Raw genomic sequence first — 24,987 nt, 5'->3', positions numbered from 1 at the left:
GTCATGGAAAGAGCATGTCACGGGTGTCATAGGGTAAAGACCAAGATGCAGCAGGAAAATATATACTCATCTTCTTTTTATTTGGTGAAGAAGGAAAACACAATAAACGTATACAAACGAACTGGACAGTCTTGTCAGGCACACAGCTAAACAAGCACAATCTCCCACAAAAACCCATGAAAAACAAACTCCTAATTATAGGACCCTCAATCAGAGGCAACAATAACCAGCTGCCTCCAATTGAAGGTCCAACCCCAATTAACTAAACATAGAAATACAAAAGACTAGATAGAACATAGAAATATACTACCATAGAACAATGACTAACAAACCCCGGACTAATAAATCAAATACCCCTCTACCTAAACACATACACAAAACACACCCTGAAACACATAAAAGAAACACCCCCTGCCACATCCTGACCGAACTACAATAACAAATAACCCCTATACTGGTCAGGACGTGACAGAGCTGGTGTTCCGAATGTTTTGTACACTCAGTGTATAAGAATCTTTAGGTGTGCCATAAATTTCGACATTTATCTTTTTGAAAACAATATCTATATTACTTGTTAAAAAAAAATCTCTTTCTCTAAACAATTGTATTAGTATAAAAGAAAATTATTTTCAACATTTTTTGGAGCATACAATATAGCTCAGTATATGTTATTTATTTGAAACAGTCTTTTTCTCATCTTTATCAAGGGTGCCAATAATTTTGGAGGTGACTATAGTAGTATAAATAACAAAAAATTATTTAAAGATATTATGTACTAGTGAAAATTACTTGTGTTGTCCATTCTGGTTCTGTAGGAAAAATAAACCAATAGAAATAAAGTATTAGTTACATAACAACCTGTGACTGTTTGTGTGACTGTTTCCAATGAGAATCTTTCACCTTCACTATTAGGCCTACTATCATCAATAGAAAGCAAGTGTAGCCTCTTATCTAATAGGAGTCCATTTATTCCTAATTCTACGCCAAACTCCAACATTACTCTTTTACTCCTTTTGAATGCATGGAACAATTCAATGAATAAGGGATGAGTTGTTGGATGTTTAAAGGATGTGGTAGAGGTGGTAGCCATAAATTATAGTACCTCTATGAATGTTAGCCAGATGACGTTTTTTTCATTACAGAGTGATCTCAGAAAACGAGAAAAGGGTAGCTGCAGCAACAATATGGAAACTGGAATATGGGCAAGTGGGTGTGTCAAAATATAAGCAGCAGGCATGTGGAAAGTAGTGGGTATGTTGAAAGGAATTTGTGTCGAAAGCGCTCTGCTGTAGATGTTAGATGGTTTTGATTAAGCTGTGTTTTTTTCCTCCTGTTTCTTACCACACCAGTTGTTGAATCTTATGTTCATACAAATATTTACACATGTTAAGTTTGCTGAAGATTAACGCAGTTGACAGTGAGAGGATGTTTCTTTTTTTGCTGAGTTAATATATATACACTTTTGGATTCTCATTTTTCAGGGGGTGCGGCAGCACACCCAACACCCCTACTTCCTGCGGCTATGCATAGCTGTAGTTTTAGTTTATGGTTGACGCAGCTTGTTGGCCATTAGCCAGTCAGCGTTTTTCACTGAGTGCAAACTGGTATTTACGACTTCACAACTGGTAAATACCACCTTTCCAATTGCTTAATTAACAACGCAGCATCACTCCTATCCCAACACAGGTTCATGTTCTTAATGTCGAAGTGTAATGATGACTATTTGTGCTTCATCAATGACACACTCATAAAGCAACTGAAATTCAATGACTTTAATATTGAAAAGAAGGGCAGTCAAAGCAGAATAAAGTGACAACACAGAATATACAATCAGAGTAGGCCTACAATATTACATGAGCATAGTGCCATCTTAAACTAATACACTATCTGGATAGAGGTAGGTAGAGTAGGAGCTTTATTAGGCTTTATTTATTATTTTTTATGTATAATTAAGTCAGTTTATCTGTGTTGTCTGTGTAGTTTCTACAGTTTATTCCTCTATTGCTGTATTTCCATTAGGTTATTTTGATAAACCTCATTGTTTCCAGAAAGAAACAACCAAAAATACCACCAAACACAAAAGAACAAGAACAATAATGAGCCCAACAACAAATGCAAACGGTGATCTCTGGCAACCTGTAAGATAGTAGTAAACATATAAAGCTGTATGTTAGTTAGCTACAGTAAAGCACAATTATCCCAATACAGTCAATGTTTCTGAAATGCAAACAATATAACCTCTATAAAAACATGTCATAATTACCAACAACTACATATATAGATTATATAGTTATTAGTTATATATAACGTGTATATAAGCAGCTGTAAATATTGTAATGTTGTAGAATTTAGTTTTAATTAATGATGGACTTACAACGCCTGACTGCCCAGATGCAACCAAGGATACAGGAACACACCATCTGGAAATTAAAACAATCGGAAAACGACACATTGGCCTCAGAACCTTCAGAATAGTATGGATGTTGTACTGTATATTTACTACTAGTAACAAGTAGACCTCTGAATGGGACTTTGACCAACAATACAAAAGCTGAAGAAATCATGAAAAAAAACAATAGGCCCTGCTTTAAAAAAAAATCCCAATACGAAATTTGGTTGAGAGGGTATAATGCAGTATATTGCTGGTGTATTTTGTCATTTGCATTGGTTTTCCATACCATGAGCAGACCCATACAGACAGATCCAGAATCAGTCTGTAAAAGAAAGAAAGATTAAAACATTATTTTTAGCTCTCATAGTACATAACTAACAAAGTGAAATTAAAAAAGGAGTTGATGAGTTATTACCTCAGGATGTATATTAAGCTTCTTCAGAATCTCTTTGACTGCTGCTTCATTGTGATGACACTCCAATAGTCCCTGTCTCTCATGGAAGAGACAGTCCACTGTGAGTATTACATCACCTCTGGTCACTAGTCTGCTGCTGTCAGGTACAGTGTAGTCTGGGTTGAAGGTGTGATGCAGTACTACCAGAATGACAGGTTTATCAGCTGTCAAAAAGAAAACAAAATACACTTCACCTCATTACCATTTTATTTTGTTTGTCTTTTCCAATTAATTTTGGATGGATTGACCCTGCCCTGACTAAATTACCTGGAATCTGCTGCAGTGCTGCTTCAATATCAGTACCAGCACGAGAGACGATGGGACAGAAAGCCATGATGACATCACTCTCCTCTTGTGACATCACTTCAGTACAGCCTCCTCTGATGACGAGATGTCTTGTCAAATCCACATGAGCACCCAAGGTATTGCCAACCACAAATATGAAGAATCTCACCATCCCTGACATCCCTATACAGACAATATGAAGAAAATGTAGACATAGTGTGAATTATCTAGATATAATGCTTTATATTTTTAATTGTATTACATCAAAAGTAGTTCAAGGGGAAGAATACACTAGTAGTCCACTGTGCTTATTTGGTTATAAGGCAATCCAGTTATCAAGATGAGCTATGTCTTTGAAACGAGACCGAATGCACTTCCTTCATAATAGTTTTCCAAATGAGAAAGTGGTGGATGTGCTGCTGCAACTGAAGTCAAACACTGCCTCCATCTGTTTGCAGTCTGTTTTTCTTACAGGCATCAACATTGATCCCCCAATAGCAGTTTTCTTAAATGACAAGGGAATGTAGATATTGTACATATACGTCATATTAATGTATGATTTATTGATATTACTTACTTCCAAGAAACTGGTGCTGCAGCAGAGAGAAAGTTTGCAAATTATATACAAAATGTATCTGTATAAACTTTGAATTAAAGCTATATGTATCAGACTAAAAGATGACATCATATAGTGGTATACAATTGTTGGGTATTTTGTCAGCTGTTGAGTAAAGCGGCAACTCCTAAAATGAAAATATACATACTGGCCTGTTTCTGAGATCAGGGATGTCCATGACAACATCTATCACCTATGAATACAATATTTAAATGTATTGAATAAAGACGTTCAGTGTACTTTGATTAAAAATAACAAACTCATATTTAAATGAAAACACATTATTTACACTCTTGGACTCTGTCTAATAAAATGCTTCAGTTAAAATGTCTGCTTTTGCATGCACTGTTTTTGCTAACCAGCTGAGTCTGGTTTGTGTGTCCAATAAATGAATGATCATGAATGAATGACGGATATACACATAGAACATGGGTGAACTACCTTTGGCTTCATGTTCAGCCGGTTCAGAATGTTACCAACTGCTGCTTTGTTGCGAGGACAGTTCAGTAGTCCTCCTTTACTCTCATGGAACAGACAGTCCACTGTGAGTATTACATCACTTCTGGTCACTAGTCTGCTGCTGTCAGGTACAGTGCAGTCTGGGTTAAAAACGTGATGCAGGACTACCAGAATGACATCTTTACCATCTGTCAAAAGAATGAGGGACAAACAAAGCTTTTATTCATGTCATTAGCCACTTGATACATGTTCTATCTAGATCAACTCTGATATGGAGATATAATTGATAGAAGAGAGAGTAATATAGTTTGAGGATACTTTGGGGGTTGGCTACCTGGAATCTGCTGCAGTGCTGCCTCAATATCAGTACCAGCACGAGAGACGATGGGACAGAAAGCCATGATGACATCACTCTGCTCTGGTGACATCACTTCAGTGAAGCCTCCTCCAAATTGTCTCATAAACTGGATATGAGAATCCATAGTATTGCCAGTGGTGATGGTGTAGTACCTCATCAACCTTGGCACCTCTGTTTTGTAATGGACAAAAAGAGAAAAGTCAAGTACAGACCCTAAAACTAAAAGTAGCAATGTTTTGGTTTAGATCACTGCCCAGACAGCTATTAGCCTAACCTAAGATCTGGCCTGAAACGTTATTTAAATAATTGGTAGGTCAGTGTCCTGTTAAAATAATTACCTCTGCGTTCCATTGTAGATATGTAAGGGGAGTGAACAGGGAAAAAAGTGTATTAATCATGAAACAGACAATAAAATACATATATTACTGTATAATATAACAACCAGTGTGCAGACAATGTAAATATTTCAAGTCATCTTTCACTTTCATTCTGACTATGACATGTCCTTCTGAGATAAGCTGTGCAGTCTCCCACCCACATCCCCTCTTGCCTATATTTGACCATGTGATCTACAGGAAACAAGAAAGTGAATTGCTGACATCTATTTTACACCCATATAATTAGCATCGTAAACCCCATTATATTTTCTTGTCTGCACCAGTAGCCTATACACACCACATCAATTTGACTTATTCATAAAACATAGTGGTGTTAAATAAGATATCTCAATAAGGGTGAACAATCAGCAATGCATGAGTTTTCAGATAGGTGCACTGCTAAGAATAACTGATCTGATACATAATGACTTTATTTACACAGGCAGACTAATTCTAAAGTTTTGACCAAATATTAAAAAAAGAGCTGATCTGATTGTCCAAAAGACCAATTAGTGGAAAAAGATAAAAATCAATTCGTAAATTACAATCAGTCTTCAATGTTTAAGTCTGGATATCAATTGAACAAAAAATACACTGATCAGATCTGCCTTTAACTGTATCATGTCTAAGTTAGTGCTAAATGTAAAGAAGAAAATTGACTTACTGAACCATAATGGTGTGTGAATTCCTTTTGGAAGATGACTATTGAAAGACAATCTGACTACCTTCTTTGATCCCAGAGGAAAGTGAAAAAGTACACAGCGTGAGGGAAAAGAGGAGGAGAGATGGTTTTATCAGAAACAGTTTCACTTTCATATTGAAGAGACTGCAGAAGGCTTTTACAACTGCAGGATCACCTGTTTTTTCAACTGGCATTCAACTGGCCATAGCGAACCTTTAGCCTGTAAAACAACTTAAAAGCCTCTAACATTCATTGTAAAAGTAAAAAAGAAAAGAAAAAATTCTATAACTTGTCACCAACGTTATGAGTATTTTTTATACAGAAATCACATATTAATGATTAGCATTGTGATAGTATTGTTAATTAGACACTGTCTCTGGACCAGCTACAAGGCTTGGGGGCCATGTGGGGCAATGCATGTAGGGTAGAAGCAGCTGATCTGGAATCTGTTTTGCGTTTGCTCAACACAAAACCTGTTCCTACTGGTCGGCTGCAAGAAAATGCCCCTTTTACAGTTGTGGTGAATGAGATGAGAATCTTGTCTGTTGTATCCACAAAGAGGGCGTTTCAGGAATGAAGTAATCTCAAAAAAGGTATGCAATATGGAGAATTGATACTGTAGTGTTTGTCTATGCCAGAAGATACCGACTACAGCTGCGCTTGTTTACACTGCCTGCACTGAGGTCGGAACGCAATCATGGTTTCATCAAGACACCGTGGAGCCGGCGGCAGATAATGATCAGAAAACGTACCTCAATGCAGGGATGGGATATGCCACTGTACTCCAAATGTTACCTTTGTCCACATTGCTCCATCAAGAAGATTGAAATACTGCTAGTTTTACGTAAAACTTCGCTTTTCGTCCTCATGCAAGCTACCAGTAGCCACAGCAGCCATTATGGAATGGCATGTAGTGTTGAACAACAAAGGAGCTGATTGGCTGACACTGCCATTCCAAAATTGCTGAGTGGCTACTGCTAGCTAGCATGAGTACAAAAAGGGCCGTTTTCTGTAAAACCAGCAGTATTTCAATCTTCTCAATATATCAGCATGGAAAAGGTAAAATTGAGTACAGTGGCATATACAGGTATGCCAAGTAGTCTGACAAAATGAGTATCGTAATGGATATGGGACATTTTCTGGATACGATTATGATCAGACTCCTTTTTCTAATTATCCATGATTTAAAAAAATAAACCAATATACGGGTGCCATTACGCATCGTTCCCATGTCAGTCAGTCAGGTGCAAGGTTCTACATGGTCTAAATAACTCAACTGGCTGTCTTTAAAGAGAAGGGCGGGCTGTACGTTGATCCTGCTGCTCTGATTGGATAGAGTGAAGCTGTATTTCTCCAGCCACTTTCTTCATAATTCCACCCTATAGTTTTCCCTCGCATGTTTGTCTGATCATTTAGATTTAGTGGCGGTCGGTGCCATTTAAGATGAGGGGGATGATTCCTTTTTTTATGAGCATGGCAGCATATTGGATTACTGTCATTCATATTCCATTTACCCAGCTCAATGTAACAGCGATAGGTTTAGGCTACAAGTTGATACTCAAATTTTCACTGTACCCATCATGAGGTTGCTACAGCCTAGCCTATGAATACAATTTTACAATAACGTAGGTGCACCCCTGATCACACAGATCACTTTCATAACAGCCACATAAAAACAGCATGATCATTTTGCAAGTTGTATATATAATTCCTTCTCACAACTATCTATGCCCTCTCCTCCTCTCACCTTTTCCCTTTGTTTGTGAACTGCAGTGCACAAAATATCAGCTGTCCGTGACCAGGCGAAAAAACCTTTCCAAACCAAAACTTCATATCATGATCGCTAACCGCTACGCACAGCCTACATCGTTGTCAAGTCATAGTCAATGAGAACTCCTAGAACTAATGCGTTAGTAAACCTGCTACAATCATGCAGTACAATGCAATTTTCCAGTTACACCGACGGGTCCCATTGGCAGTAAATTAATAAAACCAAAAGCTTACCTTGACTTGGAAGAGTTCCAGTGTTGGGTAGCCATAGCCAGCTAGCTAACATAGCATCCTTCTCTGTTTCAGTAGGCTAAACTAGCTCACTGTCAGAAGGTGAGTGTAGCTGGTGCATGAAGTCAGCCGCAGGAGAGCAAAATGAGTGAGCAATGTAATTTACTCAAAAAATAAAGGCACAAGGTAAACAAATACACTTGACCAATAACCAACGGTAAACATTACGCACGAGTGAACACAGCACCTGTCGAAAAAACAGCCATCATGAACCGAACTGAACATAGAAATAATCACACACAACAAACATGGGGGAAACAGAGGGTTAAATACATGTAATTGGATAATGAAAACCAGGTGTGTAGAAAATAAAGACAAAACCAATGGAAAATGAAAGATGGATCAGCGATGGCTAGAAGACCGATGACGTCGACCGCCGAACGCCGCCCGAACAAGGAGAGGGACCGACCTCGGCAGAAGTCGTGACAGTACCCCCCCTTGACACGCGGCTCCAGCAGCGCGCTGACACCGGCCTCGGGGACGACCCGGAGGGCGAGGCGCAGGGCGATCCGGATGGAGACGGTGGAACTCCCGCAGCATTGATGGGTCTAACATGTTCTCCACCGGCACCCAGCATCTCTCCTCCAGACCTCGGCGGAAGTCGTGACACCAACTGCATTCGATAGATCAGTGAAAGTGAAAGTTTTAAAAAATTCGACCAAATATCTTTATCTCTCTCTTAGTTTTGGAAGAAATGAATTTGTTCAAAACTGTTCAACTATTGTCTTTCTCTCTCTTTCAGCCAACTTCTCACCACATTAATGCACTGTAGTGCTGGCTAGCTATAGCTTATGCTTTCACTACTAGATTCATTCTCTGATCCTTTGATTGAGTGGACAACATGTCAGTTCATACTGCAAGAGCTCTGATAGGTTGGAGGATGTCATCCGGAAGTTGTCATAATTACTGTGTAAACCTATGGAAGGGGGTGAGAACCATGAGCCTCCTAGGTTTTGTACTGAAGTCAATGTACCTAGAGGAGGACAGAATCTAGCTGTTCTCTGGCTACACCATGGTGCTACCCTACAGAATGCTGTTGAGGCTACTGTAGACATAAATTGCAAAAACAATGTATTTAAAAAACATATTTGGTGACGTGAATATATTTAGAATAGTTTTATCTAAAAAGATAAACTTTTAATGTTTCACTATTTTTATTTAATTCACTGAGGAGGATGGTCCTCCCCTTCCTCCTCTGAGGAGCCTCCACTATTTAGATGGCTGCTGCCTGCTACTATGATAAATCACATGGCGAGGATATTTGTTATCAAGCTATCAATGTGCATAATATCTAACAAGTGGGGAAGTAGAGAAAAGACATGAAATGCTGATGTGCATTCTGACTAAGAGACAGCAAACATAGCAGCCTGATGCAAATTGAGGACACACATACTCACCCCTCCACATGCGGCTCCTAATCTGCAGCTTTTTTGCAGTGAGAATGTGCAGGGAGGTATTTTGCCGACATCTATTTAGACATATTAAGACAGTCATCACATCCGATCCGATATGACTATCAACTGTCAATTTACGGATACGATTACGAGTATGGCCATGTGGGCACACCCCTAGCACATACCATCCCTACGTTTTCCTACACATGTCTCACACTGACTCCACTGTCTCTTAATGTAACCATGATTACGTTCTGACCTCAGGGCAGCTCAGTGTAAACAAGCTTAATGGCAGGGTTGGTATCTTCTGGCAATGTTTGTCTGGGCAATATTTTTCATAAATAGCCTATTGAAAATATCAGCATATCCATTTGATAGTCTCTCTATTCAAATAAGTGAATGCAAACACTGGTTATGCTGATCGGTGTCAGGGTGAAATGGCAGCTAACATTGCTAAGGGAACTGTACGGTACGGTTAGACATTTCACAATGTGAGTATATCAATTAAATCAGTAGGTGGCTACACTGTAGCCAAGTTGTTTGAGCGCATGTAGTGCACGGTTAGAAAGGTTACATTATATCAGCATCCAGAGTGTAGATTTGCTGCAACGTAGCTGCAGGGCAAGTATTCCCCTTCTTCATGTGACTATTTGTGGACAATGATGGTGGCTGTGGCTCTAGAAACACTGCTACTGCTACACTGCTGGAGTAGCTACAATACTACACTGCTGTACTGAATAAAACAGAACCAAGGAGTTCATATGACCTTTGGATTCACACGCGGGATAATCCTGTGTTCATAAGGGTTGGTATACCAATAATTCAAGCCTGTTGTTGTTATGTTAGAGAGTACTGATCGGTGAGGTCTTCTGTAATCATCATCATCATCATCACACACACACAAGGAAGCATGTCACCGTCATATATGCCAAGGAAGAGGAAGGCTTCACAGCCAAAACAAAAAAGTGGTGTTCCACTACCAGAAAACTAACTGTCACAAAACTGTCACTATTACTAGATGTTTGACAAAGTGTCAGTTTACTGAGCAAATTAAATCTGTCTCTGGCCAAATGTCTTGAATCATAATTATTATTGCTTGTGGAGTCTCCATTTATGTATTCCATGCATATTGGCCCATGCATGATGTTCCTAATCGCAGTTTTCATAATAAAACCTTCTAAGGTCCTGTAGGACACTGGATCTTTGCTTTACAGTTCTGTACTTGAATATTATAGAATGATGACCCCCATGCCCAGGCGACCCAAAAGATGAGAAGAACATATGGCAGAAAAAGGTCAATGGGCCTACTGTGAGTTTCCATTATTTTAATTGCCCATTTCTGTTTTTTTTAATTGCCTATCCCTGTAATGAAATTGCCTCCTAACACTCCACTCTTCTCAGATCTACAAGTCCAAGTTCCCCTCCTGCTCCGTGGCTCGACGACTCACTGCGAGCTCACAGAACAGGGCTCCGGGCAGCCGAGCGGAAATGGAGGAAAACTCGCCTCCCTGCGGACCTGGCATCCTTTCACTCCCTCCTCTCTACATTCTCCTCTTCTGTCTCTGCTGCTAAAGCCACTTTATACCACTCTAAATTCCAAGCATCTGCCTCTAACCCTAGGAAGCTCTTTGCTACCTTCTCCTCCCTCCTGAATCCTCCTCCCCCTCCCCCCCCCCTCCCTCTCTGCGGATGACTTCGTCAACCATTTTGAAAAGAAGGTTGACGATATCCGATCCTCGTTTGCTAAGTCAAACGACACCGCTGGTCCTGCTCACACTGCCCTACCCTGTGCTTTGACCTCTTTCTCCCCTCTCTCTCCAGATGAAATCTCGCGTCTTGTGACGGCCGGCCGCCCAACAACCTGCCCACTTGACCCTATCCCCTCCTCTCTTCTCCAGACCATTTCCGGAGACCTTCTCCCCTACCTCACCTCGCTCATCAACTCATCCTTGACCGCTGGCTACGTCCCTTCCGTCTTCAAGAGAGCGAGAGTTGCACCCCTTCTGAAAAACCTACACTCGATCCCTCCCATGTCAACAACTACAGACCAGTATCCCTTCTTTCTTTTCTCTCCAAAACTCTTGAACGTGCCGTCCTTGGCCAGCTCTCCTGCTATCTCTCTCAGAATGACCTTCTTGATCCTAATCAGTCAGGTTTCAAGACTGGGCATTCAACTGAGACTGCTCTTCTCTGTGTCACGGAGGCTCTCCGCACTGCTAAAGCTAACTCTCTCTCCTCTGCTCTCATCCTTCTAGACCTATCTGCTGCCTTTGATACTGTGAACCATCAGATCCTCCTCTCCACCCTCTCCGAGTTGGGCATCTCCGGCGCGGCCCACGCTTGGATTGCGTCCTACCTGACAGGTCACTCCTACCAGGTGGCGTGGTGAGAATCTGTCTCCGCACCACGCGCTCTCACCACTGGTGTCCCCCAGGGCTCTGTTCTAGGCCCTCTCCTATTCTCGCTATACACCAAGTCACTTGGCTCTGTCATATCCTCACATGGTCTCTCCTATCATTGCTATGCAGACGACACACAATTCATCTTTTCCTTTCCCCCTTCTGATAACCAGGCGGTGAATCGCATCTCTGCATGTCTGGCAGACATATCAGTGTGGATGACGGATCACCACCTCAAGCTGAACCTCGGCAAGACGGAGCTGCTCTTCCTCCCGGGGAAGGACTGCCCGTTCCATGATCTCGCCATCACGGTTGACAACTCCCTTGTGTCCTCCTCCCAGAGTGCTAAGAACCTTGGCGTGATCCTGGACAACACCCTGTCGTTCTCCACTAACATCAAGGCGGTGACCCGATCCTGTAGGTTCATGCTCTACAACATTCGCAGAGTACGACCCTGCCTCACACAGGAAGCGACGCAGGTCCTAATCCAGGCACTTGTCATCTCCCGTCTGGATTACTGCAACTCGCTGTTGGCTGGGCTCCCTGCCTGTGCCATTAAACCCCTACAACTCATCCAGAACGCTGCAGCCCATCTGGTGTTCAACCTTCCCAAGTTCTCTCACGTCACCCCGCTCCTCCGCTCTCTCCACTGGCTTCCAGTTGAAGCTCGCATCCGCTACAAGACCATGGTGCTTGCCTACGGAGCTGTGAGGGGAACGGCACCTCCATACCTTCAGGCTCTGATCAGGCCCTACACCCAAACAAGGGCACTGCGTTCATCCACCTCTGGCCTGCTGGCCCCCCTACCTCTGAGGAAGCACGGTTCCCGCTCAGCCCAGTCCAAACTGTTCGCTGCTCTGGCACCCCAATGGTGGAACAAGCTCCCTCACGACGCCAGGACAGCGGAGTCAATCACCACCTTCCGGAGACACCTGAAACCCCACCTCTTTAAGGAATACCTGGGATAGGATAAAGTAATCCTTCTATCCCCCCCCCTTAAAAGATTTAGATGCACTATTGTAAAGTGGTTGTTCCACTGGATATCATAAGGTGAATGCACCAATTTGTAAGTCGCTCTGGATAAGAGCGTCTGCTAAATGACTTAAATGTAAATATAAATGTAAGTCCAAAGTGGATAGGTGATAGGAGTCAAATTGGGATTGGGTAAAAGTCTCTGCTTGACAACACTTACATTAACACTTGGTTTACTCTGTTCGTTTTAACTACTGTTTTGTGTGCCCATTGCCTGATTTATGAAAGTCAACAACAGTTTGTCTCTTTTTATTTTTGAGTTCTTTGCCTTTCCCCATGATGATGGATGACAAATGGATTTACATGCCTGTTATGTCATTTTTATACCCCAGTGGCAGAGGAAGCAATGGAAGGCCACAATAAGGTTTCTTAAATGTTTTTTTCAGCTGCTAATAAAAGCAGGATTTACATGATCTCTTTCCCGGGCCAGAGCACTTCTTCAGAAGGCGAACCATTTGGAGATTTACTCATGGTGAAAATGAGGTAATGTTAGATTTTGACATTTAGGAGACATTTCATCTAACCATGCAGACAGTGTTTCCTTTTATCAAAGTAGCATTTCCTGGCCATCATTACAGTACATGTATCTAAAGATGTAGTTGTTTTGGTGTTTGCTGTTAGGTTGTTGTTAAAGTGTGTTCTTTTTTCTTTATAATTAGCATTGAATAAATGTATGTCTTATACAGGGTGAAGAATCAGACCTGTGTAGACCAGGCACCTCTGGGACCTGTGATTTCGGACCGGTAATGAAGCCACCGTTGCTGGACAAAGGTAATTACTGGCTCTGTTGACAATGGAGAATCCCATGAACGTATTAATGTTTCTTTAAATAACAGGCTGCAGTTACTCAAATGAGACTATTTTCGTTTTTAACAGTGAAGCACTCAATCGCCATGATGAAGGCTTTACCAGATATGTTCCCATCACCTGTGGCTCCACTGAATAAGTTAGGACACGCAAGTGAGGCTATGCTTCACATCCTTGAGGTAAGAAATGTGTGCATGTATTAGAATTTTCATTACTTAACCATAACATACAAAGAGTGTGAATTGTCTTTGTGGTCATATTTGTTTTTCTCTTTGTGTTAGTCTGCAGAAGACCCTAACACCTTTCTTCAGATGAGAACACTCTTCAGCCGTGTCGTGATTGTCTGCGTAACCAACTGCGTACTGGCCATTGCAACCATGCCTGTGGTGACCTTCCCAAAAGAGGACATCTATGCCAGCGTGACGTATCTCATGGCGCGTTATTACGCCTTTCACCTCACATATCCCAAGTGCATTACGGGCACTCCTCTCTGTGCTGCAGACAGAAGTCCTGTCGGACGCCATCCACGACCGGGACATGACTTCTTCATATAAAAAGGCTATGGCCGAGTGGAAAAAGTTCATTACTGACTAGGGTTGCACAATACAATTTTTTCATTTCCGGTCCCGATAACAGAACTGTGTGTATTGGCCCACCCGAGAACCGATCCGATAACCTTTAATAAATAGGCAGGGCATTTGTTGTTTATTATAAGAAGGTTTAAAGCACTGTTACGTTTGTTATCTTGCCATAGGTCTTATATTTTCACCTTGACCACCAATGGCCTATGTTCTTGTTTTTGCTTCCTTTGTTCTGCCCATATCAGCCTCTGGATATACTGAGTCCTCAATAAAGAAGTGAAAAGAAATTAGATTCATTCTTTCTTTAAGCAGGCCAATCTCATTTCTAGTAGTAATACAAGTACATTTATCTTAGTCAGGATTACTTATTTTAAGCACAATATGCTATTTTTCTGTAAATTCCTGGGAATATTGCCTTATTTCAAGATGATTGCAATAGCTTTGGATGCTAAAATTAAGCACATTTTCCTACATATTGAGAAAATAATTATTTAATATTTTCTTTGTATCCAGACAAATGTACTTGTTTTTAGTGTAGCTGTACTGGTTTTTATATTTACTAAACAAATAGCCTTATTTCAAAATGATGGCGCTAGCATTTGCTAAATTTAAGTACATTTTCCTACATATTGAGAAAATTATTCTTAAATCTTTTCTTTGTATCCAGACAAATTACTTGTTTTTGGTCTGACCGCACTAGGTTTAAGACATCTGTGTGTTCTTTGAGAAAATATATTTTTACTTGTTTAAAAAATCTTGGCAAGTAACATTTTCCTGTTCTGTTGGCAGATCATTTTTGCTTATTTTAAGTAATATTTCCCTCATTTTATAGCTTTTTTTTCTTGTTTTTGAGAGCTGACTTTTTTCAGTGTGGTGTTGTGTTATGTTGCAGACAGCAACTTCATCACCACACACAAGGAAGCACGTCACTGTCATATGTGCTAGGGAAGAGGAAGGCTTCACAGCCATCACAAAAAGTGGTGTTCCACTACTAGATAACAGTCACTAAACCGCAGAGGTGGATAAGGACCCAACTGTCATACTTGAGTAAAAGTAAAGATACCTTAATAGAAAATAACTCAAAGAAAAGTAAAAGTCACCCAGTACAATTCTACCTGAGTAAAGTCTAAAAGTATTTGGTTTAAAATATACTTTAATATCGAAAGTATAAATCATGTCAAATTCCTAATACTAAGCAAACGGAAAGCCAGGGACACTCCAACACTCAGACATAATTTACAAACAAAGCATGTATGTTTAGTGAGTCCACCAGATCAGAGGCAGTAGGGATGACCAGGGATGTTCGGTTGATAAGTGCATGAACTGGACTATTTTCCTGTCCTGCTAAGCATTCAAAATGTAACAAGTACTTTTGGGTGTCAAGGAAAATGTATGGAGTGAAAAGTACAATATTTTCTTAAGGAATGTAGTGAAGTAAAAGTAAAAGTAGTCAAAAATATAAATAGTGAAGTACAGATACCCCCAAAAATGACTTAAGTAGTACTTTTAAGTATTTTTACTCAAGTACTTTACACCACTGCTAAACCGTCACTATCACTAGATGTTTGACAAATTGTCAGTTTACTGAGTGGCATTATGTCCAAATCTCTCTCTGGCCAGTTTCAATTGCAAATGTCTTGAATCAGAATTATTACTGTCTTTGTAGTCTCCATTTATGCATTCCATGCATAATGGTCCATGGATGGTAGTCCTTAATGCAGTTTTCACAATGAAACCTTGTAAGGTTTTATTGTTTCCAATGAGAATCTTTCACCCTCACTATTAGGCCTACTATCATCAATAGAAAGCAATATCGGTGTAGCCTCTTATCTAATAGGAGTCCATTTATTCCTAATTCTACGCCAAACTCCAACATTACTCTTTTACTCCTTTTGAATGCATGGAACAATTCAATGAATGAGGGATGAGTTGTTGGATGTTTAAAGGATTTACAAACGCAACATAAATAACAGCATAACATTTGACATTTCCCTCAACACAGAATCAATAACAACAAGTGCAAAGTTGGTTTGATTACAACATCCGAATGTTTATTGTCTAAGTTGCGATGAATTTGAAAAAGTAAACATGACATACCTTGTAGCTGTTCTTGCCAGGTGATCTGTTTGATTACAAGATAAAGTTAAACTTACAGCTGTGTGAGGAGGGAGTGAAGAGGTGGTAGCTGTTAATTCTACTACCTTTATGGTGGTAGCCTGATGACGTTTATTTCATTCGTCTAGAGTGAGTGATCTCATAGAACGAGAAAGGGGAAGATGCAGCCCAATATGGCGGCCGGAGTATGGGCAAGTGGGTGTGTCAAAAGGAAAGGAGTGGGTGTGTTGAACTGAAAGCAGTGGGCGTGTGGAAAGGAGTGGGTGTGTCGAAAGGAAAGTACTGGGAGTGTGGAAAGGAGTGGGTGTGTCAAAAGGAAAGTACTGGGAGTGTGGGAAGGAGTGGGTGTGTCGAAATGAAAGGAGTGGGCGTGTGGAAAGGAGTAGGTGTGTCAAAAGGAAAGTAGTGGGTGTCTGGAAAGGAGTGGGTGTGTCAAAAGGAAAGTACTGGGAGTGTGGAAAGGAGTGGGTGTGTCGAAAGGAAAGTATTGGGCCTGTGGAAAGGAGTGGGTGTGTCGAAATGAAAGGAGTGGGCGTGTGGAAAGGAGTAAAAGGAGTGAAACATGGCTTAAGCCTGATGAATTTACTGTGTTAAATGAGGCCTCACCCCCTGGTTACACTAGTGACCATACACCCCGTGCATCCGGCAAAGGCGGAGGTGTTGCTAACATTTACGATAGCAAATTTCAATTTACAAAAAAAAAAACAATGACGTTTTCGTCTTTTGAGCTTCTAGTCATGAAATCTATGCAGCCTACTCACTCACTTTTTATAGCTACTGTTTACAGGCCTCCTGGGCCATATGCAGTGTTCCTCACTGAGTTCCCTGAATTTCTATCGGATCTTGTAGTCATAGCAGATAATATTCTCATTTTTGGTGACTTTAACATTCACATGGAAAATTCCACAGACCCACTCCAAAAGGCTTTTGGAGCCATCATCGACTCAGTGGGTTTTGTCCAACATGTCTCTGGACCTACTCACTGCCACAGTCATACTCTGGACCTAGTTTTGTCCCATGGAATAAATGTTGTGGATCTTAATGTTTTTCCTCATAATCCTGGATTATCGGACCACCATTTTATTGCGTTTACAATTGCAACAAATTATCTGCTCAGACCCCAACCAAGGAGCATTAAAAGTCGTGCTATAAATTCTCAGACAACCCAAAGATTCCTTGATGCCCTTCCAGACTCCCTCTGCCTACCCAAGGACGTCAGAGGACAAAAATCAGTTAACCACCTAACCGAGGAACTCAATTTAACCTTGCGCAATACCCTAGATGCAGTTGCACCCCTAAAAATTAAAAACATCTGTCATAAGAAACTAGCTCCCTGGTATACAGAAAATACACGAGCTCTGAAGCAAGCTTCCAGAAAATTGGAACGGAAATGGCGCCACACCAAACTGGAAGTCTTCCGACTAGCTTGGAAAGACAGTACCGTGCAGTATCGAAGAGCCCTCACTGCTGCTCGATTATCCTATTTTTCCAACTTAATTGAGGAAAATAAGAACAATCCTAAATTTCTTTTTGATACTGTCGCAAAGCTAACTAAAAAGCAGCATTCGCAAATGGAGGATGGCTTTCACTTCAGCAGTAATATATTTATGAACTTCTTTGAGGAAAAGATCATGATCATTAGAAAGCAAATTACGGACTCCTCTTTAAATCTGGGTATTCCTCCAAAGCTCCATTGTCCTGAGTCTGCACAACTCTGCCAGGACCTTGGCTCAAGGGAGATACTAAAGTGTTTTAGTACTATATCTCTTGACACAATGATGAAAATAATCATGGCCTCCAAACCCTCAAGCTGCATACTGGAACCTATTCCAACTAAACTACTGAAAGAGCTGCTTCCTGTGCTTGGCCCTCCTATGTTGAACATAATAAACGGCTCTCTATCCACCGGATGTGTACCAAGCTCACTAAAAGTGGCAGTAATAAAGCCTCTCTTGAAAAAGCCGAATCTTGACCCAGAAATTATAAAAAACTATCGGCCTATATCGAATCTTCCATTCCTCTCAAAAATTTTAGAAAAAGCTGTTGCACAGCAACTCACTGCCTTCCTGAAGACAAACAATGTATACGAAACGCTTCAGTCTGGTTTTAGACCCCATCATAGCACTGAGACTGCACTTGTGAAGGTGGTAAATGACCTTTTAATGACGTCAGACCGAGGCTCTGCATCTGTCCTCATGCTCCTAGATCTTAGTGCCGCTTTTGATACCATCGATCACCACATTCTTTTGGAGAGATTGGAAACCCAAATTGGTCTACATGGACAAGTTCTGGCCTGGTTTAGATCTTATCTGTCGGAAAGATATCAGTTTGTCTCTGTGAATGGTTTGTCCTCTGACAAATCAATTGTAAATTTCGGTGTTCCTCAAGGTTCTGTTTTAGGACCACTATTGTTTTCACTATATATTTTACCTCTTGGGGATGTCATTCGAAAACATAATGTTAAATTTCACTGCTATGCGGACGACACACAGCTGTACATTTCAATGAAACATGGTGAAGCTCCAAAATTGCCCTCGCTAGAAGCCTGTGTTTCAGACATAAGGAAGTGGATGGCTGCAAACTTTCTACTTTTAAACTCGGACAAAACAGAGATGCTTGTTCTAGGTCCCAAGAAACAAAGAGATCTTCTGTTCAATCTGACAATTAATCTGGATGGTTGTATAGTCGTCTCAAATAAAACTGTGAAGGACCTCGGTGTTACTCTGGACCCTGATCTCTCTTTTGAATAACATATCAAGACTGTTTCAAGGACAGCTTTTTTCCATCTACGTAACATTGCAAAAATCAGAAACTTTCTGTCCAAAAATGACGCAGAAAAATTAATCCATGCTTTTGTTACTTCTAGGCTGGACTACTGCAATGCTCTACTTTCCGGCTACCCGGATAAAGCACTAAACAAACTTCAGTTAGTGCTAAATACGGCTGCTAGAATCCTGACTAGAACCAAAAAATTTGATCATATTACTCCAGTGCTAGCCTCCCTACACTGGCTTCCTGTTAAGGCAAGGGCTGATTTCAAGGTTTTACTGCTAACCTACAAAGCATTACATGGGCTTGCTCCTACCTATCTTTCCGATTTGGTCCTGCCGTACATACCTACACGTACGCTACGGTCACAAGACGCAGGCCTCCTAATTGTCCCTAGAATTTCTAAGCAAACGGCTGGAGGTAGGGCTTTCTCCTATAGAGCTCCATTTTTATGGAATGGTCTGCCTACCCATGTGAGAGACGCAGACTCAGTCTCAACCTTTAAGTCTTTACTGAAGACTTATCTCTTCAGTAGGTCCTATGATTAAGTGTAGTCTGGCCCAGGGGTGTGAAGGTGAACGGAAAGGCTGGAGCAACGAACCGCCCTTGCTGTCTCTGCCTTGCCGGTTCCCCTCTTTCCACTGGGATTCTCTGCCTCTAACCCTATTACAGGGGCTGAGTCACTGACTTACTGGTGTTCTTCCATGCCGTCCATGGGAGGGGTGCATCACTTGAGTGGGTTGAGTCACTGACGTGGTCTTCCTGTCTGGGTTGGCGCCCCCCCTTGGGTTGTGCCATGGCGAAGATTTTGTGGGCTATACTCGGCCTTGTCTTAGGACGGTAAGTTGGTGGTTGTAGACATCCCTCTAGTGGTGTGGGGGCTGTGCTTTGGCAAAGTGGGTGGGGTTATATCCTGCCTGTTTGGCCCTGTCCGGGGGTATCATCGGATGGGGCCACAGTGTCTTCTGATCCCTCCTGTCTCAGCCTCCAGTATTTATGCTGCAGTAGTTTATGTGCCGGGGGGCTAGGGTCAGTCTGTTTCATCTGGAGTATTCTCTTGTCTTATCCGGTGTCCTGTGTGAATTTAAATATGCTCTCTCTAATTCTCTCTTTCTCTCTTTCTTTCTTTCTCTCGGAGGACCTGAGCCCTAGGACCATGCCTCGGGACTTCCTGGCATGATGACTCCTTGCTGTCCCCAGTCCACCTGGCCATGCTGCTGCTCCAGTTTCAACTGTTCTGCCTGCGGCCACGGAACCCTGACCTGTTCACCGGACGTGCTTGTTGCACCCTCGACAACTACAATGATTATTATTATTTGACCATGCTGGTCATTTATGAACATTTTAACATCTTGACCATGTTCTGTTATAATATCCACCCGGCACAGCCAGAAGAGGACTGGCCACCCCTCATAGCCTGGTTCCTCTCTAGGTTTCTTCCTAGGTTTTTGGCCTTTCTAGGGAGTTTTTCCTAGGGAGTTTTTCCTAGCCACCGTGCCTCTTTCACATGCATTGCTTGCTGTTTGGGGTTTTAGGCTGGGTTTCTGTACAGCACTTTGAGATTTCAGCTGATATACGAAGGGCTATATAAATACATTTGATTTGATTTGATTTGATTTGAGTAGGTGTGTCGAAAGGAAAGTACTGGGTGTGTGGAAAGGAATGGGTGTGTCGAAAGGAAAGTATTGGGCATGTGGAAAGGAATGGGTGTGTCGAAAGGAAAGTATTGGGCATGTGGAAAGGAGTGGGTGTGTCGAAAGGAAAGTATTGGGCATGTGGAAAGGAGTGGGTGTGTCGAAAGGAAAGTATTGGGCCTGTGGAAAGGAGTGGGTGTGTCGAAAGGAAAGTACTGGGAGTGTGGAAAGGAGTGGATGTGTCGAAAGGAAAGTATTGGGCCTGTGGAAAGGAGTGGGTGTGTCGAAAGGAAAGTACTGGGCATGTGGAAAGGAGTGGGTGTGTCGAAAGGAAAGTACTGGGCATGTGGAAAGGAGTGGGTGTGTCGAAAGGAAAGTACTGGGCATGTGGAAAGGAGTGGGTGTGTCGAAATCACTCTGCTGTAGAGATTAGATGGTTTTCATTAAGCTGTGTTTTTTTTCGTCCGTTTCTTACCTTGCAACTACCGTACATTGGTTTTTAATATCAGTTATTTCTTGTGTAGTCTGCTATCCTACCTGAAATAAAATCATGGGCGAGAAAAAAAATGGCCATGTTAGCTACACGACCCTGATACCAAGTAGGTTTTACTTTGTGGCTGTCTATCTAGTGGAAACAGGAGCACTGGTCGCAGGCTTATCAATTCGTTGTGCAGCCCAATCAGCCACGCAATCAGTAGCAACAACCAGTAAGCCTAATTTGCTTATTTTCTGTCCATTCACCCACTTTTCCGGTCGCCATTTTAGGCTGCAGCTACACATACTTGCAGAGAACTGGATTAGTGTAGCCAAGACATTTATTGTGTTGGCTTTGCACAGCACTGCAAATAAGCACTGTTGTTGTTATTTTGTGGAAATGTAATAACTTATGAAAAAATTGTGGCACATTGTTGGCTATGCATCGTTTCATTACCTAAACAGTAACACCAAATAAAGAAAATGACTTTTATACAGGAAGCCCACATTTAAACAAAGATTATAAACGGGGTGGTTCGGGCCCTGAATGCTGATTGTCAGACAGCCGTGGTATATCAGACCATATCCCACTGGTATGACAAAACATTTATGTTAACTGCTCTAATTACGTTGGTAACCAGTTTATAATAACTATAAGGCACCTCTGGGCTTTGTCCAGGCTGTGTCCAGGCACTCCGTGTTGCGTCATGTGTAAGAACAGCCCAGAGCCGTGGTATATTGGCCATATACCACAGCCCTCATATATAAATATATTTTTTATTCTGATTTTTCAGGGGTAGCACCCCCAGCACCCCTACTTCCTGCGGCTATGCATAGCTGTAGTTTTAGTTCATGGTTGACAAAACTTGTTGGCCATTAGCCAATCAGCGTTTCTCAATGAGTGCAAACTGGTATTTTTACGACTACACAACTGGTAAATACCACCTTCCCACTTGGTTAACAACGCAGCATCACTCCTATCCCAACACAGGTTCATGTTCTTAATGTCGAAGCGTAATGATGACTATTTGTGCTTCATCAATGACACACTCATAAAGCAACTGAAATTCAATGACTTTAATATTGAAAAGAAGGGCAGTCAAAGCAGAATAAAGTGACAACACAGAATATACAATCAGAGTAGGCCTACAATATTACATGAGCATAGTGCCATCTTAAACTAATACACTATCTGGATAGAGGTAGGTAGAGTAGGAGCTTTATTAGGCTTTATTTATTATTTGTAATGTATAATTAAGTCAGTTTATCTGTGTTGTCTGTGTAATTTCTACAGTTTATTCCTCTATTGCTGTTTAGACCTACTTGCTCTATTTCCATTGGGTTATTTTGATAAACCTCATTGTTTCCAGAAAGAAACAATCAAAAATACCACCAAACACAAAAGAACAAGAACAATAATGAGCCCAACAACAAATGCAAACGGTGATCTCTGGCAACCTGTAAGATAGTAGTAAACATATAAAGCTGTATGTTAGTTAGCTACAGTAAAGCACAATTATCCCAATACAGTCAATGTTTCTGAAATGCAAACAATATAACCTCTATAAAAACATGTCATAATTACCAACATCTACATATATAGATTATATAGTTATTAGTTATATATAACGTGTATATAAGCAGCTGTAAATATTGTAATGTTGTAGAATTTAGTTTTAATTAATGATGGACTTACAACGCCTGACTGCCCAGATGTAACCAAGTATACAGGAACACACCATCTGGAAATTAAAACAATCGGAACGACACATTGGCTTCAGAACCTTCAGAATAGTATGGATGTTGTACTGTATATTTACTAAACTACTAGCAGCAAGTAGACCTCTGAATAGGACTATGACCAACAATATAAAAGCTGAAGAAATCATGAAAATAAAGATAGACCCTGCTTGTAAAGGCACTTGAAATGAGAAAGTGGTGGATGTGGTGCTGCAACTGAAGTCAAACACTGCCTCCATCTGTTAACAGCCTGTTTCTCTTACAGGCATCAACACTGATCCCCGAAAAGCAGTTTTCTTAAATGACAAGGGAATGTAGATATTATACATGACGTATATATCATATTAATGTATGATTTATAGCTAGTACATACCTCCAATAAATGTGGGTTGCAACAGACAGGTTACAAATTACCCCCCAAAAATGGATCTCTATAAACTACGTGAATTAAAAAAAAAAATGATGTATCAGACTAAAAGATGACATCATATAGTGGTATAAAACTGTTGGTAATGTTGTCAGCTGTTAAGTGGCAACTCCTAAAATGAAAATATACATACTGGCCTGTTTCTGTGATCAGGGATGTCCACGATGGCATCTATCACCTATGAATACAATATTTAAATGTATTGAATAAAGACGTTCAGTATACTTTGATAAAAAATAACAAATACTCAAATTTCATTTAAAAACACATTATTTACTCTTGGACCCTGTCTAATAAAATGCTTCACTTAAAATGTTTGCTTTTACATGTATTGTTTTTGCTAACCAGCTGAGTCTGGTTTGTGTGTCCAATTCATGAATGATCATGAATGAATGATGGATATACACATAGAACATGGGTGAACTACCTTTGGCTTCATGTTCAGTCGTTTCCGAATTATACCAACTGCTGCTTTGTTGCGAGGACAGTTCAGTAGTCCTCCTTTACTCTCATGGAACAGACAGTCCACTGTGAGTATTACATCACTTCTGGTCACTAGTCTGCTGCTGTCAGGTACAGTGCAGTCTGGGTTAAAAACGTGATGCAGGACTACCAGAATGACATCTTTACCATCTGTCAAAAGAATGAGGGACAAACAAAGTATTTATTAATGTTATTAGCCACTTGATACATGTTCTATCTAGATCAACTGATATGGAGATATAATAGATAGAAGAGACAGTAATATAGTTTTGGAGGATACTTTGGGGGTTGGCTACCTGGAATCTGCTGCAGTGCTGCATCAATATCAGTACCAGCACGAGAGACGATGGGACAGAAGGCCATGATGACATCACTCTGCGCTGGTGACAACACTTCAGTGAAGCCTCCTCCAAGTTGTCTCATAAACTGATTATGAGAACCCAAAGTCTTGCCAGTGGTGATGGTGTAGTACCTCATCAACCTTGGCACCTCTGTTTTGTAATGGACAAAAAGAGAAAAGTCAAGTACAGACTCTAAAACTAAAAGTAGCAATGTTTTGGTTTAGATCACTGCCCAGACAGCCTAACCTAAGATCTGACCTTAAACATTATTTAAATAAGTGGTAGGTCTGTGTCCTGTTAAAATAATTACCTCTGCGTTCCATTGTAGATATGTAAGGGGAGTGAACAGGGAAAAAAATATGAATCAGGTAACAGACAATAAAACCAGTGTGCAGACAATGTAAATATTTCAAATCATCTTTCACTTTCATTCTGACAGACCTCTGAGATAAGCTGTGCAGTCTCCCACCCACCTCCCTTCTTGCCTTTATTTGACCATGTGATCTACAGTAAACATAAAGTGATAGTGAATTGCTCACATCTATTTTACACCCATATAGTTAGCATCATAAACGTCATTATATTTTCCAATATGCACCAATAGCCTATACACACCACATCAATTTGACTTATTCATAAATCATAGTGGTGTTACGGTAACTCATGCATTGCTCATTTTTCATCCTTCCTTGAGTTTTCAGACAGGTGCACTCCTAAGAACAGCTAATCTGAGACATAATGACTTCATTTACACAGGCAGACCAATTCTGAAGTTTTGACAAATTATTTTAAAAAGAGCTGATCTTATTGTTCATACGACCAATTAGTGAAAAAAAGATCAGTCTTCGTTGTTTAAGTCCAGATATCAATTGAACAAACAATACACAGATCAGATCTGCCTTTAACTGTATCATGTGTAAGTTAGTGTTAAATGTAAAGAAGAAAATGTACTTACTGAACCATAATGGTGTGTGAATTCCTTTTGGAAGATGACTATTGAAAGACAATCTGACTACCTTCTTTGATGCCCAGAGGAAAGTGAAACAGTGCACAGCCTGAGGGAAAAGAGGAGGAGAGATGGTTTAATCAGAAACAGCTTCACTTTCA

At 40.8% G+C, this 24,987-nt stretch overlaps 2 protein-coding genes across 5 annotated transcripts in view; one reads left to right on the top strand and one right to left on the bottom strand.

The window, feature by feature from the left end:
• Positions 1 to 1,757: 1,757 nt before the first annotated feature.
• On the bottom strand, positions 1,758 to 24,987 carry LOC115174763 (uncharacterized). 4 transcript variants are annotated; one of them, XM_029733603.1, is made up of 11 exons: positions 5,606 to 5,750; positions 4,903 to 4,922; positions 4,541 to 4,735; positions 4,189 to 4,394; positions 3,896 to 3,940; positions 3,709 to 3,724; positions 3,114 to 3,314; positions 2,808 to 3,010; positions 2,679 to 2,714; positions 2,375 to 2,420; positions 1,758 to 2,136 (listed from the first exon to the last, which is right to left on the bottom strand). In XM_029733603.1, the coding sequence occupies exons 1-11, from the start codon at positions 5,611 to 5,613 to the stop codon at positions 2,036 to 2,038; spliced, it is 1,077 nt and encodes a 358-aa protein (XP_029589463.1). In that variant the 5' UTR covers positions 5,614 to 5,750; the 3' UTR covers positions 1,758 to 2,035. The 4 variants fall into 4 exon arrangements, with proteins under 4 accessions (XP_029589463.1, XP_029589465.1, XP_029589464.1 ...); XM_029733605.1 differs by lacking the exons at positions 3,896 to 3,940; positions 4,189 to 4,394; positions 4,541 to 4,735; positions 4,903 to 4,922; positions 5,606 to 5,750 and adding exons at positions 23,484 to 23,689; positions 23,836 to 24,030; positions 24,191 to 24,210; positions 24,836 to 24,987; XM_029733604.1 differs by lacking the exon at positions 4,903 to 4,922 and having other exon boundaries at positions 4,541 to 4,737; positions 5,606 to 5,743.
• The window catches only part of LOC115174761 (uncharacterized), a 47,595-nt gene continuing 32,593 nt past the window's right edge, over positions 9,986 to 24,987 (top strand). Inside the window, exon 1 of the mRNA XM_029733601.1 lies at positions 9,986 to 10,058. Within this exon, the coding sequence (XP_029589461.1) occupies positions 9,989 to 10,058 (70 nt within the window). The 5' untranslated portion in view covers positions 9,986 to 9,988. The remainder of the gene's footprint in view (positions 10,059 to 24,987) is intronic.

This window comes from Salmo trutta, chromosome 35, assembly GCF_901001165.1.
Source record: "Salmo trutta chromosome 35, fSalTru1.1, whole genome shotgun sequence".
Classification (NCBI taxonomy): Eukaryota; Metazoa; Chordata; class Actinopteri; order Salmoniformes; family Salmonidae; genus Salmo; species Salmo trutta.
The sequence above is the reverse complement of the archived record's forward strand: the minus strand, read 5'-3'. Positions and strand labels throughout refer to the sequence as shown.